The following is a 20862-nucleotide window of genomic DNA, read 5'->3' as shown; positions in this document are numbered from 1 at the left end:
TTATTTTTCTATTTGAACATATTTTAAAATGTAATGTATTCCTGTGTTGGTAAAGCTGAATTTTCAGCATCATTACTCCAGTCTTCAGTGTCACATGATCCTTCAGAAATCTTTCTAATATGCTGATTTGATGTTTAAGAAACATTATCTTATTGTTATCAATGTTGTAAGCAGTTGTGGTGCTTGATATGTTTGTAGAAACTGTGATTCTTTAACAAATTGAAAAGAAAGAGCAACTGAAACAGAAATCTTTTGTAAAATTATAAATGTCTTTACTGTCACTTTTAATCAATTTACTCTGTCCTTGCTAAATAAAGAAGAATATAAAAAATATATAAGAAATAGAAACAAATGTTGAAAAAAAAGTAAAAAAAAAATACTTGTTAGACATTTTGTCTTATACAGAAACATTGTTAATAGTTTTGAGAGTTTTGAACTTAATTAACATAAATGTGTCTAATATGAAAAATATTAATCTGCATATCGACGAATACTCCAATATTAATTTAGAATTTTTGCCTTCATCACTAAACAAAACTGTATTTCTCAGTATCTGTACTGTGTTGACCACAAGGGGGCAATATAAGTCGTCTAACCATTACAAAAAGCAGAAGGGGCTCAATGTGCCAGCGTGTACCTCCATGCCGTTCTTCTTCATCCGGCGACAGGATTTGAGGTAGGTACGAATGCGTTTGCGAGCGCGTTCCTGGAACTCTGGGAACTGACGGCTGCAGGACTCAATAATGGCCTGGATCTTCTCTTTAGGCTGTTTAGAGATTGGCACCATACGGTCCAGGTTCTCATCCACAAAGAGACGCACAAACATCTAGAAAAAGAGAGAGCAATGAATTACTTCACCTAAGTATGAGGTGTGTATTGAAGAATACTAGTTTGACTTACAAATAAAAATCCATGCCAGACCACATGGTTTACAGCTCTTTTTATGAATTAGAAAATCATGAGTTGAATGTCCTTATACTCACATTAAAAGCCTTCAACCTCTCTGGATCCACTCCTTCTACATCATTGATCTTATCGCTATCGTCGTGGTCATCATGGTCATCGTCATCATCGTCAGCCGCCTGAGGCCGACCAACAGTTAGATCTTCAGGGCATATCTCAATCTTTATTGAATCATAGCTGCCTGAACTGTATTGAGGAGACTGCAAAAACACACAAAGAAACCAATGTAAGCCTTCTGTCTGCAAGAGCGTATTGACAATCAGAAAAGACTTTCAAAGGAGGACACGGACTGAAAGATGCATCAAAAAGATGAAATCTACCAATAAGGCCATTCATGGCCACCGACAGCGCTTCGGCTGATGAAAACCACATCTTCAAGGTCTAACAGTGTTATTCAGACATTCTCGGTACAGAGAGACTTGGGCTGCAATTGAGATTGTGAATCTGTTCATTTGAAAGATAGTTTTGCGCTCTTCTTTTCACAAAGACAATACAATTAAAAAGGAGATGGGAAGCAACAGAGGCTGACCATGGAAAAGAGGAATGAAATGAAAGTTTCTATTCAGACCGGAGCCTTGCTCGGCATATTGTTCAAACCTCTCTGCATCTGTCTGAATGAAGAAGGCTCCTGTGTCACGCTAGCTAACTGAATGAATGAGGTTTGATTGAGAGCCTTTGCAACTGTGGGTTCAACTCACATTGTACGCTCAAAACAAATGAATCTGTTGTGTACAAGAGTGAAGAAAAAATCTACAGGCATCACCAGTAGCAAGATTACCAAATAAGTATCTTATATAGTCAGGTACTTCATTTCCAAGTTGATACTAAACTAAATACATTTAAAAAAAAAAAAAAAAAGTAATGATACCAGTGAAATTTTTATTGCTACTGGCATTGACTACTAAAATTTTGGTATTGTGACAATTGTAAGTTCAGCATTTTTATGGTCCTAAACGATTGTATATACCTTGTTATTAAAGTCCCTGATATCTCGGTCAAGGCGTAGCTCTGAGGATTTGGGGTATTTTCTGCGCAGCTCCTCTGCGTGCTCAGGGTTAAAGGTCGCCAGCATGGCGGCAGCACTAGGCAGGGCCTGACTCAGTCTGTCGCTGAGGTTGACTGGTTGCTGGTCCTCTGAGGATGAGGACGAGGAAGTCGTGCTGAAGTCGAGTGGCGCCGCGGTACCGTTTCCGTTGCCGTTAACCTCAGCGTACGAGCCCGATCTGGGCCCCGTCCCCGTACTGTCACTCACTCCGGCCACACCTACTGAGGGAGGAGTCAGTGTGCGAATCCCATTGCCACTCCCACTTTCAGAAGATGAATCATCTAAAACATACACAACACAGTAAAAAAATTGGTTTTACAACAGACAACACACCGTACTGTTCCAACAACATACAGTTTGATTATTCTTAAAGGTGCAGCATGTAATTTCTAGCTCTAAAACATGACAATTTCATTAAACATTAAACATTCCCAGATTATTGGTCAGAAAAGCAGGCAATTATGCCCCAAAACATAGTTGAACTGCTATAAATTTTGGTCCCCCAAAAAACAAAACAATGTTGAAAGTGCCACAGAGCAACAGTGCTTAGGGCAATGAACCAATGAATAGTTTACTCATAGTAATACTGGGACAGAAGAGAGTATTTTACATTGATGTATGTGGTGTTCGGTACTGTCCAGGTCGAAGAGCTGGATGTATGGAAATTAGTTCATGAAGAGATCTATACCACAGCAGAGCTGAATAAAGCACCACAGACACTCAGACACACGGAAACATACACCCCTGTGCTTAAATACACAACCCTGATATACAAGTGCAATACATTTTGTGGATTTTGAGAAAATGAAGAAGTGTTCCTTTCAGAAATGACATGTATACATGACATGTATATTTTTCAACAATAAAAGTGTGCTTAACTGAATTGAATGTGTATTTGTAGTCTACTTTATATCAAGTATATTTTTAAAAAACTGTGCTTGCAGGTAATATAATATTAATTAAATAAAAAGCTAATTAAGTGTACTTAAATAGAAAAAACTTCCATGACTGTTTCTAAACACACAAGTGAATTTTGTAAAAATGGCAAATATTTATCCTTATGTAAAGTACTTCATAATAATTGTAATTGTAGTGTGCTATTCAAAATAATGTTAATATAATATTAATATATTTTAATATACAGTTAATATATTTTAAATGTACTAAATTGCAACTTCATTATAAAAATGTGCAATTACAAATATTTTTCTATTCATGGCATACAGTGCAAGTTTCAGTAGAAATGACATGAAAGTACATTTTACTATAAATGCTTGTCAGTACATTTGGGCACTTAACCTTATTTCAAAAACAAGTAATTATGAAATTACATAAATATGTGCTTAAATTGCACCTAAGTGGGTCAAAAATCACTGTTAAGTTCATTAAACTGCATTTAATATAAATATAAGCTATAATATATTTTTACTGAATTTGAATTCACAAGTAATAATATAAACCATGACTGACTTTCCAAAAAATAATCTCATACTCTCATAATCTCATAATCACATACAAACAGATACCTCAGCAAACTAATGCGGCAAATCTAGATATAAAGAACTGTGAAAATAAGAAAGGAAAGAAAGACGTGTGTAAAGCTATAGGGGGAAAACAACAGCAAGGCCAGAATTGGGGTCAGCATACAGTGCCAGCAGGAAAAACAGAGACAGAGGGAAGAAAAAGAGAGAGGACAGGATGGATTGGATGTAGAGGAGAGGGCACAGGCCGGTTGAAAAAGGAGGGATGGAGATTGGATGAAAAGAGGGAGGGGGTGATGCAAAGTGAGTTAGGGGAACGAGGGCAGCGGGAAGCAGGTCAGAGTCCGGGGCATTGAACATCGATGGAGGAAGGGAGAGGAGGATGGGGGGATGGTGAAATTATCAGTGGAGGACACTGGATGAGAGGATGTGAGAGGGAGGAAGATAAAAGAAAGCTGGGTGTTATGGAAAGGGAGAGAGGCAGAAAGAAAGAGGGATGGAAGAAAAAGCCAGAAAGTGAGAGAGGCAGAAAAGAGACATTGAATGTGTGTAGGGGTGAGCATGGCAGAGACAGACGCATATTTATTGGAGTATAAAGAGTATTCATGCAGGGAGAGGAAGGCCGGACTAATGCCTGCCAGCTCTGCTAAAAAGCTCTAAAGTGTTCGCACACACACTCTCACAGTTTTTCTTGCCATTCCCTCCTTCACTGGTCTTTCAGGAAAGGTGTTTGAATGACAGATGAGAGCTCCCAGTGTAATGTCCATAAAATGTGTGAGTGTGTGAGCAGGCGCTGCGGTGGATGTGTCTCTTATGTGCCGTGATGTGCTGAATACACTATTTGCTTGGCTCTGCTCAGGAAACGGCTGCAGCAGTCAGGCTTTTGAAGTGCAGATACTGGGCCGAGGCTGCCGCTGCGTTTCTCTCGGGTATGTTTCGACCAGCTTGCAAATGGTTGGCAGTTACACTGGCACTTATGTACGATCTTCCTGACATGTGCACACAGGCTCCGATATTCACTTTTTGCCACACTTGTCAACGGCGAGTGAATTGAGATATTTTAAAGAATTTTTAAGTATGTATATGATTTATATTTATTTATATTTATAAGTCTCATAAGATCTCTCATAATCTGTATTTGAAAACTGTGAAATATTATTACAATGTAAAATAACTGTTTTCTATTCAAATATATTGTCACATGTACTTTATTCCTGTGATGCAAAGCTGAATTTTCAGTATACTTACTCCAGTCTTCAGTGTGACATGATCCTTCAGAAATCATTCTAATTTGCTGATTTCATGCTCAAGAACAATTTCTTTTTATAGTGAATAAATGAATGAATGAATGAGTAAATGAAGCGCTTTATTGTGTATGGCTGTACACCCAAAGCGCTTTACAATCATGTGGGAGGTCTCTCCTCAACCACCACCAGTATGAAACATCCACCATAATCAATGTTGAAAACAGCTGTGCTGCTTAATTGTGGACACTATGATACATTTTTTTCAGGATTCTTTAATGAATAGCAATTTCATAAGAACAGCATTTATAGGCTAACATTATAGATGCCTATACATGCATCATTATAGACTCCAAACGGTAGTTTATACAATGATAGAAATTAATAATATTAATACTAAAAATGTAATTAATATTGTGCCATTCTATTTATGCTTTATGTTTTGATCAATCATAACATGAAAATGAGTTTAGTAATATATGCAAACAATATTAATAAATTACTTTCAACACAAGCCCACCAAATTATGACATTTATCAGTAGACCATACAGTATGTTAGAAACCTGATAACCAAGGAGAAAAGCATTAATATAGGTTAAAATATTGCTCAAACTAAAAAAAGTCAACTGGCCAGTGTCGCTTTGGAGCATTAGCTGTACGTCCACACAAAATTAATCTCTGAGATAACTGGACTGATGGGAGCTGCTTTATCATAGAAGTGTAATATTCAGACCAGCTCAGAAAAACAGGCACCTTGTGCTTTATATCAAGGCCAGTGGAAGGGAGTTTGATAACCTCTTTAACACAATATGAATCCCTAAAAGCAGGTGGCAGCTCCCTAAAGCTCTCCTTTCTCATTCAATGCGAATAATGACAGCCAATAAAACCACTTAACCGCGTGACAAGCGTGAAATATGATTAGCCCTGGCTCATGTCAGTCAACTGGCCCTGGTCCAGTTCACTCCTGCGGAGAGAGTTCCCCTTTTAATCATCCAGAGTAAAAGCCATACAGACAAGCCGACTGTGTCTGAACATCCTCCATCCATCCATGCTTTTAGACTCAAATTCTGCCCATACTACAAATACAATAGTTAAGGGTGTTTAAAACATGTTAAATACTGTATTTCATGTAATGTTTTAAAAACTCATTCTATTTCTATTCAATGTTAACTGTAAAAAAAATCTACATCTCTGAGGAAACAAAACAGTGGGCCGAGTGATTGTCGCTATGTTTATTGCCACGATTACTCTAGCAGGTGTGTGTGTTTGCATGTGACACACAGACACGCAGAGTGGTGCAGGCATAACAGTCGATAGCACTGCTGTGCTTCCTGTCTCAGAATCTCAGTAACGACCAATCAGGCGTAATGATCCAGTCTACACAGCAGGGCCTGTGAGGAGTCACCATAACACAAACATTTCATCAAGGGGTGCTGTCCGTGTGCTTATTGGCTGAGAGGATAGACGGTGTACTTTCTGAACCCCCCACACATATGTACTAGGCATCTAAACAGGGTGGCAGCAAGCAGAAGGAAATGAGAGATGATCGGCTCTTTTCTTGTGCAGTAATTGACTGTTTTTTTAATTCATGCGGATGACCTCCAATTAGTGTGCTCCTCTGATAAGCCTGAGCCCGTCAGTCAACCCCCACCCAACTGCAGTCTAATAAAATCTTATTTGCCGCACACCTACCACACACATTTCTTACAGATTCTCCCTCCTCGTCCCTCATCTCTCCAGACCAGCACAAGTCGATGGGTTGCTTCAATGACAAATCACACACCAGATTTTCATGGTGAAAACTGTCTAACAGCCAAGCATAGCACTCAGTACTTATTTATAAATACACCATAAATTAACTATAATTATAATTTTTAATAGAATGTGCATGATAAACTGCTTGCAATGTTCCTTATTTGCTAGAAGAATTTTTTTTTGAATGAATACTGTGATTAATCATTTGACAGCCCTACCTTAAATACATATGACTACATACTTGCACACAAATTTTGTATTCATAGTTTTTTATCTATCTATCTACATTTTATTAATATTATATTACATTATATATTTTAATATATTACATAATTGTAGTGTTAGTGTAGTGTAGTGTAATTTATATTATATTATTGTGATATAATTTTATGTTTTATATTAAAATTATTTGATGTTATGGTGTTTGTTATAAATATTGTGTGAGAATGTAAACATTATCCAGGATTTTGTGATTCTGCGATCACTGAATTTACTTTTGGGCTTAGACGCGTCCCGTGATGAAATCACTACGCACATTCAGTCAAAGAAAGGTTGTTTCTAAGTTCCAAAATGGAATGAACAGCCTTGCGTTCTCATCTTGACCGATTTACAAGAGCTACATTGGACGAACGAACGGAAAGCGGAAAGAACCTGCGCTACTCGTTTGGGCAACGCAGTGCAAACCGTTTATCTGCTCAGTTTATCATGCGACACCGTTATACACAGCGCTGGGAGATACAGTGAAGAAAGCAGTCGAATTCGCCACAGAATCAATAACATCTCTGTGAAATCTTGTGAGAAACATTCAAATTCTGTGCAGAATTCTGCTAAAGCTACAGACATCAGAACAAACGCCACTGATGTGGAAACCAGGAAAAACATTGTTCAATAAACTTAAATCACCACCATTCACCATGGATTTAACAAAGTAAAACTACAGGAACAATTTGTATTAAAAATGCTCTAATGTTTTTGAGTCAAAGCTTTAAATATTACCGAATTTGAAATTTTAATGTGATGAATTATTTGTTCATCCTTCATAAGTTGCCCCCATTTATAAAACTAAAAGTTATAATAATATAGGAAAGCAAACACTTTATTTGAAAAAAAAAAAAAAAAAAAAAAAAAAAACATTAAATTATTACTAGTAGATGGCTGCAGAGAAGTACTTATAGGTTTATTAGTCATTTCCAATTCCTAATATATATATATATATATATATATATATATATATATATATATATATATATATATATATATATATTTGTATCTATTATATTTAGATATCATGAATGACAGTAATAAAAGTAAATTTTATCTGCATCTCAACTAACCAGACAGCACAAGTATATCTGTAAGACGCCCGCTAAAGATCTGTGTGAAACATCTACTGTGTAATCTGATAAATGTCTTAGAGACGTATTGCAGATGAGCAAACACTCTTAAAAATACAACTTGCATATGTAAAGGCAGACATCAAATAGACATCTCCGAGATGTATGTGTGGGATTAGGGTGAGTGCTTTACTGTCAGGTGCTGGTGGCACCTTCTGTAGAAGTCAGAAACGTCAAAACAATGTTAGAAGAATGTTGTCTGTCTGTGTATATTTTCACTGCAAAACAATAAGAATTGCCGCAAATATCACCGCAAATTTTGAGAATTGATGAGTTGAATTTTTTTTTATTAATGAAGGTTTAATAATGAAAAAGTCTGGAGAAATATTGGTGGGTTTGGGATGTGAAATTAAGAGTATAGTACTGAGTGGTTTTGGTGGGATTGATATGTGAAATTGAGAGTTCCGCAGGTAAAGTTACAGCAGAGGCATGCCTCCCTTCGGCCCATAGACTTACAACAGAGACCCTTTAGTGTGCCGTGCCTTTACTTGGTTGTAACTGAGATGAATGGGGGAAAACCACATGAGAGGAGGCAATGCCTCCATCGTGCTATAATTGGATATGATCAGTTATGAATGGATGTGATTGGTTCATGCAGTAAATCCTGCCTCTTGTTTTCATGCAAGCTCTCGGCCTGAATGAAGAAAATTATGTCATTATTGACAAAATATTAAGTAAACAACTCACCCAAAGTCATTTTTGATGCGATTGACCCGGGTATGATTCCACCCTTTACTGAAGTTTTTTCTCCATTTTCAAATTTTATATCACATCGGGTAAGTGTAGGGAGGGCTTATATTGTCCCAATACGGTGGCATCCATTTAATAATTTGAATCAAAATTATAATTTACACTCAATATGTTATTGCATACTGTTTCATAATGTTCTACAATACAAAGGTGCAGAATATTGTTCAAAAACATTGTTCAAATTATTACTGCCTTTATTATTTTGGAATAAATGTAAAAATGCATAAAAACACTATGAAACGTATAACTATTATTTAAAATATTAAATAAAATAAAAAAAAATGTTAATAAAATACAAAATAAAATGTATAACTATTATTTAAAATATTAAATAAAATAAAAATAATGTTAATAAAATACAAAATAAAATTATTTTTGTTCTCTTTTATGTAATGTTATGTATGTAAACACACACACTGTACACACACACACATACATATAGCAAATTATGAGGAACATTGCAGACAAATTATAAAATGTATATACATGCACATGTATAATATACACATATAGATACACATAAATACATAAATACACACATATTTACTTATAACATTTTGTATATACATTTTGTATAAATAATATTTAGTTTAAGTTTACATATATGTTTGTATATCTAAAGTACAACTGATGCAAAGGAGGGAAATTCACTCCCTCTTCCACCCCCATCCCTCCATCTCGACCACTTTCTCTCACTTCTGCACAATAGAGACCCACCCTGTCTGCTTGCACCACCCCTCCTCTACTCTCGGCTCTTCTAAAAAAAAAAAGGAGCTTGGATACTGGAAGTGAAAGAGAGAGAGCTGACAGTGCGGTCCAGCTGCTCTGAATGTCACAGTGATTCATTGGGGCATTTAGCGCACTGGGGACAGGACAACACTGGAGTGTGTGTGTGTTTAAGAGGGCAAGGGTCTAACAGGCACAAGGGCACTCACACAAACATGCTGATTGAAACCAGGCTTGTTGAGTTGCTGTCAGGTTGTGAGGATGGTCCACAGACAGTCAATCAATGCTTTACCCATGATTCCCCTGGGGTGTGGGGGCAGAGGGCAGGCGGGAAGAGCAGAGTGCTGCATCAGCCACCAGCTGCCAACAAACTCATCATAAAATACTTCCTTAACACACACCTATACAAAACCACAAACACACATAACCAATACTCCCTCGCTTTGAGACATCCAGTTTTCATTTATACACACACACTATGGCTATGTTCCAAAAATAATGTCACACCAAATTTTAAATTCATCAAGATCGAGTTGTGTGAAATCTTGCCTATAAACACACAATTCATTCAATACTGGAAAATATATCAATAATATTGTTCATTCTAGTTAAAAAAATGTACTGTTTTACGTGTTATTTGTGCTACTTGTTAGCAACATGCTAACTTCAAACTAATGAAATCACTTGTAGGGTAACATAACCAAAACATTGCAGACACAGGTGGTCCATTACCAACAGTATGCATGAAGAACTGATTCACTTCCAAATTAAGCAGCTTTATATCAGTCAACACAGTGAATCTGTGTGTTCAAAATTTAACAGACTTGAGTCTGAAGCAAAATCCAATGCCTCACATGCACCTGTGTTTAGCCTGCAGGATTTAAAGTACAAAGGTAAATGAGACCTCTCCCACTGTAAAATGCGATTTTTCAAAGTTGTCAATACAACAAAGACCACTGGACTATCTGATTTTCAAGAGAACATTATTTTAGACTTTCTACTTCAAAATTTTGCATGGCATATTGGTTGCCATTTCTTAGTACTTTAAGTATTTGCAAAATTTACTAACAATTTCTGAATGAAAATGGTTTCAAATTAAATCCTACATTTTTTTTGTTTTTGTTTTTCCCAATGTAGCAGTACTTTTTTGTGGCACAAAGGCTGTGCAGTGTTCATGCCTATGTAAAGCATTTCAAATCACTCCCTTACAGCATTGAATTCAGTAAGGATGGTGTCTGAGTGAGCTGCATGCTAAGTTTTGAAACAGAGCTTGTACAGTATATTCAGTTCGGTTTTTCAGTTCTCCGTGGGCATTAGAAAAGCTGATTGGCCACTCAAAACAGTGAACTCAAGTCTCATTCTTATCAAATCAAAGAAATATGCACTCCTCTACATTGTTTGTAATAACTTGTTAATTAAAATGAACCACACATCAAACTTTACTTGGCCTAAACACTGATTCTTCTCAGGATTATGCACAAACATTTTAATCAATATGATTTAATCTACAACAGCAATTTCATATTTTACAGGAGCCAGTATAAATCAATGTTTTCATTGTAGTCTGGTCTGAGAACATTGATTTAAATAAACGCTACTGATAAAGCATGGCATTAATTAAGGGAATTGTTTCTTTAATGCAGCAATGGGCCAATAAATTCAATTAAACTATGTCATGCAAGCAGCATAGCCTGTAGCTCCTGCAGTGTGCAGGGGACAGCGGACCACATGGAAATCTAGTTCACCATTCAATAAGCTCAATTCTACAACATCAGAACAACTAAAGCATGAATCATAGAGCTAAAAATACTACTTAGCCATGTGGGCCTTCACACATGCACACACACACACGTGCACGCATGAGCATGCCAAAACTCACAGCATGCAAACACTTACACATGCTTCAACACACATGATAAAATGTGCACAGAAATGCACAGGCTCAAGCACAGTATATATATATTATTTTTTTTAATCCATGTAATATAAAGTATTTAAAAAGCATAAAGATCTAATGCTACAATGTCCAGGCATTTAAGTCACAAAACTCTGGACTTTTGGTTGTACCTAGGATAGCAAAGTCCACTAAACGAGGTAGAGCTTTTTCGCATTTGGCTCCCAAACTCTGGAATAGCCTTCCTGATGATGTTCGGGGTTCAGACACAATTCCTCTGTTTAAATCTAGATTAAAAAAACACACCTCTTTGGCCAAGCATTCAAATAATGCATCTCATAATCTTGTACTGCAGTTATATCTGATCAAATGTGCATTATTATTCTTTAGCTTGGGTTAAACTAATCGACTTTGCTTGGTTCGAACAGCAGCTACGCTAATTATGTCTCTATTTGTTTCTCTTTTTTGCCACGGGATGTAACTAGGAATTTACACAAGCTCCAGTCTGGATCCAGAACACCTGAGAAGAGGACCTCAAATTTTGCTATAAGTTTGAATGTATCATATAATAATTGCTGTTAATATTGTTCATCGTCTGTTTGATTACGTCTTCAATTGATTTTTCCATACATTTCACCACTGATAACCTAATACTAAATATTGTAGAAACTTAATTTTCTGTAAAGTTGCTTTGCAACGATTTGTATCGTAAAAAGTGCAATACAAATAAACTTGAATTGAATTGAATTGAATTAAGTGTCCAAATTGTCACTGTATTTTAACAAATCAAAATGCATTCACAAACAAATACACTCAATTCACTCAATGGCTAATTTATGAGACCATGAGACTTCACATGATGTGACTTGGATTCCATTTGCCACAAACAAATAATACACTGTTTCATTCACGCACACACTCAGACAAAGAACAGAGCTCTTTACACCCGCGCACGCTTATGCATGTATATATTCATGCATAAGAATGTCTGTTTTTCCAAATAATATACTGAATGTGCGTGCATATGTATACCAGCATACCAGCATATAAGAAAGAAGTGCAATTAAGAGTGTATATATTATGGATGTTATAGTGATATGTCCACAGTTTGGAGGCTAAAACTCACAAATGCAACTTTCTGCTCAGGTAAAAACCTCATTCTCATCATTTACTCACCCTCATGCCATTTCAAACCTGTATGATTTTCATTTTCTGTGAAAAAACAATTTTTGAAGACTGTTTCAGCTGTTTTTTGTCCATACAATGAAAATCAGTGGAGTACGAAATAACGCTGGACCCCACTGACATTCACTCTATGGAGAAAAAAAAAAAAAAAAAACACTTCAGGGTTTGGAGTGACATAAACAATGGCAGAATTTCAAATTATTCTTTTAAGTAATATTCCCTCAACTTGGAAGCTCAGACCATCAGTTTTCAGTAGTATTTACAATGTGTACTTTTTTTGTGTTACCTGCACCCAGATATCCTCATTTATTCATCAGCGTATGTTATGTCTCTGTCACTTAGCATCAATTTAAAATCAAAACTCGAATAGATACTTCTACTGAATAGACAGTGAACTTTTATTACCCTATCTTGCCAGCAGTGAGTAACCCATTTAAAGGGGTCATATGATGCAATTTCAAGTTTTTCTTTGTCTTTGGAGTGTTACAAGCTGTTTGCTGTTTGGGAACGCAGTTCAGGGAGTTAATTATAATGAAGCACTTTGACGAGACTTTGCTTAAATATTTTAGAATGACAAATCTGTGCAATGAGATCGGTCCGTTGGTTGGTTCAGTTTTATGCTGTGTAAGCGTACAAGTTTTTTTATGCACATTTTTAGAATTTTTGTGCATCTTGGCATTTCCATCCAGCGTTTTTTTATGCGATATCCCAAAATGTGCATAAAAATAGGTTGATGGAAACATAGCCATTGGCAGCATTGTGTTGCTGTTCATCTTGTACATACAATCACTGTGACATGACTCACAAGACAGTTTGAGAACTTGAGAGGAACAGTCAGACTGATCATACAGCACTGTTTCACTTCTCATGTATGCAGTGGGTTTGAACCCGGTGTTTTTTTATTTATTTTTTTACACAAGACCTGGTAGTTATTTTTTTCCCCAAGCCTCAGTGGAGCTGACCTGAGCACAAGCAGTAACAGATGCTAATTCTTTCACTTCTACTTCCCCAGCCGCCCTGCAGGGAGTGTGTGCGCGGATGCGTATGTGTGTCGGACTCCCCTCTGTGGGATTACAATGGATTATCCTGCTAAGACGCGGCACGAGCTGCTCCCCATGCCGGCATAAGGCCTGGCATTGCCATAGCAACAACCCCCCCCACCCACCCCGCCGAAACCCCCAGCGTTGTAGCAGTGACAGCTGTACCATACCCAAAAGAGAGAGAGGAACAGGTCAGCAGAGTGAGAGAGGAAGAAGAGAGGTTTTAAATGGGTGGGAATGTGCAAAGACACAGAATGAAGATGCCGAGAGGCCAGAGAGACAGATGGAGGTAAAAGCCAGTCTGTGCTGGAATGACAGAAGGTGGAGGAAAGAAAGAAAGAGAGAGAGGTTGATCTTATTGGGTTTGTCCTTTACTGTCTTGGTGCCCCTGACACAGCAGATAATCTTCACTTCAGACACCTGGGAAGAGCAGCGTCCCTGAGCAAGACTCAGCATGTGCTCACAAATGTTCACACATGATGGACTTCTCAAATATTCTGGGCTTAATAAAACAGAAACCTAAAGCTATCCTTCACCAAAAATTTTTTAATTCTGTCATCATTTACTCTCCCTATGTCTATGGAACCTAAAAGAGAAATTAGGTCGCTATTTTCAGTTGTACAATTTTCAGTTAGAATGAATGGAGACTGGAGATTTTAAGCCTCAAAAAGGATGCAAAAGCACAATAAAAGTATGATAAAATTTACCTTTAAGTCTAAAAAGGTTGATATCCACTGTTATAAATCACTTTTATGATGCTTTCTTGGGAATGGACTTTAAATATACTAAAAAGTGTGGCCAGAATATTCTCCAGAAATTCAGCTTTTGTATTCCACTGAAGAAAGACATAGTCATACAGGTCTGGAGAAACATGAGGGTGAGAAAACAATGAGAGAGTTTTCATCTTTAGTTGAGCTATTCCCTTAAGGCCATGCACAGCTACATGAGGAATGAAGGATTTGATTTTAAGAAGTGTAACTATGCCCCTCACACACTCAGTGTGTAAATCCTAATGGTGCAGCTGATGAGAGACGGTAATCAGGTAGATTTAATGGGCCTGGCTGAAATTCCCCAGTTTGGGCTCCAAACTAAGCAGAGATAATTAGAGAGGGGCTCAAAAAACCCTTTCACATTTAATAAAAAAAAGTCATTTATTAATCTCTGCTTCCCTCCCCCTTCCTCTCCTCCTCGTCTCTCTCTTAGGACTGCTGGTGCTTCTTTTGAACAGAGAGTTTTCTGGGTTGTAATAAGTGGGCTGTTTCTGTTTGTCTGTAATACCTCAATACAGGAGACCCAAGAGCCCAGATACACTACACGAGTCAGTACAGTTTATACAGTATAGTAACTGTTTGTGTTTGTGTGTGGTTCATGTATACCATACGTTATATGTTACAAAATGTCCCCACAAAAAGATGGAAGTATCCAAAATCCTTGTGGGGACATTTTTTGGTCCCATGAGGAAACAAGCTTATAAATTAAACAGAATTAAGTTTTTTGAAAATGGAGTGTGTGTGTGTGTGTGTGTGTGTGTGTGTGTGTGTGTGTGTGAGTTAGTACACCAGTTATCATAAAGGTAAGGCTTGATTTTCTACCACATCTCTTAAAAAAGTCTTAACCATAGTTTTCAAAATGCCATCAGACTATTTCTTGCACAAATTTATGTAAAATAAGATTTGTGAACTATTTACACTTTTTAGTTTTTTCTAATAGTTTTATAAATAATCTCTACATTAATGTACAATTTACATAAAAATGGTTTCACAAACACTTCACGTTAGTTCATAATGCTTCTTGTTATTGTAACCAAGACAAAATCTTAAAACGATACAATTGCTCTTTAATTTCCTGTAGATCAACTTGAAGACCACAGCACTTGCAACACCAAGGTCATGGGTTCAGTTCCTAAAAAACACACATTGCATTGAATGTACTGTAAAGCCCACAATATACTCCAGTTTTGATGCAAACGTATATACTTATATATACAGCTGAACGCATAGCCTTTCAAAATATATTCTATTTGATAGCATGCATGAACCCAGCAGCTCGACACATGCACTAAATAAATAAATAAATACAAAAAGTAAATAAAAATCATTCAGGGTACATGTACAACCTGAGCATACAAAGTATAGAAATAAAAATCTGACTTATGCTTATGATGAAATTTATATCATGTATACTGTATGCATACCCTAACATACTCTGGACTTAAGTTGCAGTGCATTTTGATTTACTGATTTTGATCTGCTGTATAATTTCACACAAGTAAGTGTGGTACTTTGGCAGAAACTAAAATGTTTAGCTTTGCCTTTAGAATCAGATTTATAGAAAACCATGATATTACATTTTAGAATATCTTAAAGTCAGCATATCATAACTGGACCTTCTGGTAGTAAATATGGTGACATATGCAGGAATTCTCCATTCATTTAGTCACTTTAACCCTGTCCTGCAAGCTCATGTTAGAGTGCAATGGAAACATTTCAAAATCTAATCAACCTATGCACAGAACCAATTAACCAAGTTACACTCAAATGTATGTCACAAAACAGGAAAAAAAAAGATATGTCGCTACTTCCATTTCATTGTCACAGTAATATCTTCATGCCTTTACAAGTCGAAAGCGCTACAGAAAAATCACCCTGCGGTCTGAGAGGCTGGCCTGAGCCACATTGTAAATGAGAGGAGGTCAGGCTAGAGGTACAGTAGAGCTGCGGTCAGCTCAGCTGAGATGCTGAATCTGGGCAGCAGTTCAGCTGGTAATAGGATGCGAGTAGACAGGCCTGTGAAAGCACTGCCCAGCCTCTCCATTGGCCTTTCACCCAATTCCCTAGGAAAAAGACAGGGAAGGGGGAAGGGACAGAGATAGAGAGAACGAGAGATGGAATAAGAGAAATGAAGACAGAAAGTGCCCAAGGCAGTGACTTTCTCTCTGTCACAGTTTGTTCCCCTCTTTCCATCTTTTCTGAGTGCCATATTTGTACAATGAGAGCGAGAGACAGGGCATGAGCGAGATATGGAGGTGTGGAGGAGAGAGACAGCTAACTGAAAAGTGTCAGGGTATGTTTCTTTAGCGTGTGCAGCCATTTTTATGCTCTGAATAGTTATGACTGTGCTGAGGGCAGAAACAAATAGAGCATTTAGCGTAGGAGATGGAGAGAGAGGGGGATGGAGGAAAGAACTTGGGGGGGAGAGGAGGGTCTATCATGAGATTGAAGGAATGACAAAATTACATGCCGTGAAGAACCATTCCTCCCTTGTTCAGCTCAGCACAGTGTACCTCTGTAGCCTTGCTAATAGTAGTCATAAAGTGTGTGTGCGCACACATATACAAAAACAGAACAACAGACAGTGTCTTGTGCCAGAATCAACCCACTGTTTGTCTGTTCTGTTATCAGTCGTCCAAAGCTACATGTGGATCTCAGTCTGTTCTTTGTAGCATGCACGGACTGGCAGGTCAGTGTTTTGTGGATTGATGTGGTTATTATTCTGTTTTTTGTGGAATTGACGGACTGGCAGGCAATGCTAAAAATGCAATGGTGCCTTGAACACTATAACAAACCTTAATGATTCTTGAGCATCATGCGTTTGGACTTTTGAGTTTATGTGTTTACCATATGTGATGTGCTCTATGTATGTGTATAGTTAAGAATGAGATTTTGCACTAATCTGTAAGAAAATGTCACATGCCTTCCATTTTTTGGTCAGCAATCACTATTGTTTTTCTTGGTTGCTGTGTGAAAATAAAAAAGTTGACAGTGTCACGAACAATGCCTGATCAAAAAGTGTAATGACTTTTGTGATTACATGTACGTTATGTGACTTTTTTTTAAATTGTAAGATATATAAAGCACTATATAAAGTACATAAAGTATATAGAACTATATAAAGTGCTTATAAACCAACAGTTTAAAAAAAATTACTTTTGTGATTTTTTTTTCTTTTGGGGTTGGGGGGGGTCGACTGGGTAACAGTAAACAGTAGGACTACACCACTGGTGTAGACTTTAATAAAACACAATCTATTCCACCTTTTTCTGAATGCGGAAGTCTTGCCACATCTCACATTTACATATTTTCTGAGCCGACAATATAACGTGAAACGTGCAAGCCATGCATACAGCGTCGGACATGACAGATTTTCTGGTATGCAAAACAAGTACTTTAATGGAATTCATTGAGCTTATTGCTGTTACTGTGGTAGCTGTCGGACAAGATGGCAGATAGCAACAGTGGCACATAATATCTATAATCTGAGTTTAATATAGTTGATTGTAATATTTGCAGTTAGTTTGGTAGGTTTAGGTGTAAATCAAGATTTAAGAGACCAAACAGAAGCCAACAGTTTACTGTTAAACTAATGCACATGCAATTGGCATAAATGGCTGGCGCCCACTTATCTGCTTTTCAGCAAATCTGTTGTTGCTGGCTTCACCTTATATCACCCTATTAATATTCATGATCCAGGCTGATAAGGTTTTATAATGTGCCCCCGACTTTTCATATAGTTCCTACGCCCCTGGTAATTACCCACAATTCTTTGCAGCTCCGCAATGTACAAGTGTTCCTCTATTTTAGACACAAGGGAGAGCAGATGTACAACAGGTTGAGCAGCTTACTTCACACAGTCACATTTCATATCAAATGAATATTGTATCCCAGAGACAGGAAGAGTTTAGCGAGAAAATAAGGTGCTGCTAACCTCTACTTGCTCTCTCTCTCGTCACACACATGCTCATTTACAAGTCTGTAGTGCTACTCAAAACAAGCAATGATTTCCAATACGAAACGTGGGTCGAATTTGCTCTGAAATAGCTTTTGGTAGGAAGCCCTATACATATTAACGCCCCGACACGCTTAACCTACAAGTATACACAAGCACGTTCACCAACTCAAGTTGAGTTGACACAATAGGAGCTCTGCGGACCATCCGCACCTTCCGTTTGTCTCCGAATACAGGTGCACGTCCTGGCGCTGGGCCAAAATGAAGAGGACAAATGGATTGAGAAAGAGCAGATGACATGAGGGCATAAGAGACAAGAGGAAAGGGATACGCAGGAAGCAGAGGGTATGGAAAGTAAGAGATGGGGGTATTTAGCAATGCACCACTCTGAGAGTAAGAGAGGGTGCTGGTGGAGGGGTGGGGGGAGGGTACGAGGAACATTTGCAGTGTTAAAGGAACAATCTTCCTCCTGCAGTGGTCTTGAGAGAGAAAGGAGGAATACTGGAAGTGCAGGGGGAGATTGAATTATTGCATCTTAGCCCACATGCGGACATGGACAAAGACAAGCTGTTCTAACATGCAATACCGAAACCAGGGTGGGGAAGGAGAATGCACAAGAAAAAGAAAAGCCAAAAAAACAAAAGGATGAGATGGCTGTAGAGAGAGAGTATGGAGGGGTAGGGGGTGGTTTAGGCCAAAGAGCACAAATACCTTTCCTGTCAACAGATAACAAATTATTTGTTGTTGTTGTTTAACGTGCTGTGTAGAACACCAGAGATTAAACAACTCAGTGTCACCTCTCAATACTGGCGTCACATATTAATATTATTAATTATTATTATTATTATTATTATTATTATTATTATTATTATTATTATTAATAAATAATTTTATTATTTAATAAAAGTAATCAATAATATAGTAAGCATAAATTCAATTCTTAGTCATACATTACAAACACACACAAATTTAATACAATAAATTATTTAATATATGTATGTGCGTGTACTGTATATACACACACACGCCTACATATTTAGATTTTTTATTTTAGAATTATCTATATAACATATATACATACATACATCTAAATGAATAATTAAATAAATATTATTTAAATTTATGTACAGTATGTATGTATGTGTAGGTTATATACACGCACACACACACACACACACACACAAACACACACACACACACACACACAAAAATAATTAAATAAATATTATTTAAATTTATGTACTGTTTGTATGTGTTTGTAGTTTATGTAAAGAATGTGAATGTCTTCGGTCAGCTCAGTTTCTCTTGTAATTCAGTTCTGCTCTGTTTTGTCATGCGTGTGGAAATGTATCTGTTTAAATTGCTAAACAGCAGTTTACTGGAATCCTACACCGACCCTGACTGTTTCCGAACAGATGCTACTGCAAGAGTATGTCTCTTTAAATGTGCAGTAAAGTGACTGTACGCTGTTTTGTAGCTTACAAAAATGTTAAATTTAATTACACAGTGGGATGGAGTGGGAGTGTGGCCGCGGGCAGCGATTCCTCATTTAGGGTGGGCAGTCACATGCCTCTGTCAAAACATATTAACCCCTCCCCTCTTCACGTTCCAGCACAGAGGATTACAGAGAGAGGGATGTCAGAGAGACCACTGAGAGACGTTTCTACTGTAGATCAGCCACTGATAATCATAAATTCAGTCATCTTCTCTTCAGCGAACAATGCCGAATCAACTGCGAATCCTGCATCCTAAGACACACACACTGGCATATTAGTGGTGAAGGTTGATTGCAAGTGTGTGAGGGTCAGGTTTCCTGTGGTTTATGCTTCTTAAGTGTGTGACTCAGCAGTCTATTCAGAGATCTCCCCATCTATCTGTCCTCTTTCATATTCTCTTCTTCTTCTCATTCTCTTCCTCTCTACATACACTGGAGGACCGGAAGGGTCCATTAGCATCTTAAGATGGCTGTAACAGATTCATGTTACCATGTTGTCCACTCAGTCTTCAATTAAGAGCACCTAAACATCATCCGGTTTACATGCAACAAGACAGCAGATGAAAAATTGACAAAGCTAGAACCATATGACCGAGACAAACAAAACCTTCATTGTAGCAGTATTAGTCTCATACAGACATATGTATCTTAACGAACGTCAGACATGCGTCAAAAGTCAGGGGGTCATTAAATTGATTAGAAAGTGACAGTAAAGGCATTTGTTACAAAGATTTTCATTTCAAATAAATGCTTTTCTTTTAAACTTTCTATACATCAGAAAAATCTGGTTTCCACAAAAACATTTTGCAACACTTATGTTTTCATCATTGATAAAAATAAATGTTTCTTGAGCACCAAATCAGCATATTAGAATGATTTCTGAAGGATCATATGACTGAAGACTGGAGTAATGAAGAAGTAAATAAAGGTGTATATAATTAGTAGTTAATAGTAATTAAAATTTATATATATATATAAAATTATAAATATATATATATATAGTGTGTGTGTGTGTGTGTGTGTGTGTGTGTGTGTGTGTGTGTGTGTATAAAGCCAGTCTACATAACCAAAAAACCATGCTGGCAGAGCTTACCAAAGTGTCAGATAAAAAATAAAAAAATAAACTGCAACTGTTATCTTTTTTAAAGATTGGAAAATCCCGAG

At 37.2% G+C, this 20862-nt stretch overlaps 1 protein-coding gene across 2 annotated transcripts in view; it reads right to left on the bottom strand.

Annotated features, from left to right (window-relative positions):
* Positions 1 to 20862, bottom strand: part of LOC109048654 (nucleolar protein 4-like) — a 104154-nt gene that overhangs the window by 8166 nt on the left and 75126 nt on the right. For both annotated transcript variants that reach the window (XM_042751163.1, XM_042751164.1), the window contains exons 6-8: positions 1931 to 2289; positions 984 to 1163; positions 638 to 826 (exon numbers count right to left, since the gene is read on the bottom strand). In XM_042751163.1, coding sequence (XP_042607097.1) covers positions 638 to 826; positions 984 to 1163; positions 1931 to 2289 — 728 coding nt within the window. The remainder of the gene's footprint in view (positions 1 to 637; positions 827 to 983; positions 1164 to 1930; positions 2290 to 20862) is intronic.

This window comes from Cyprinus carpio, chromosome B23, assembly GCF_018340385.1.
Source record: "Cyprinus carpio isolate SPL01 chromosome B23, ASM1834038v1, whole genome shotgun sequence".
Lineage (NCBI taxonomy): Eukaryota > Metazoa > Chordata > Actinopteri > Cypriniformes > Cyprinidae > Cyprinus > Cyprinus carpio.
The sequence above is the reverse complement of the archived record's forward strand: the minus strand, read 5'-3'. Positions and strand labels throughout refer to the sequence as shown.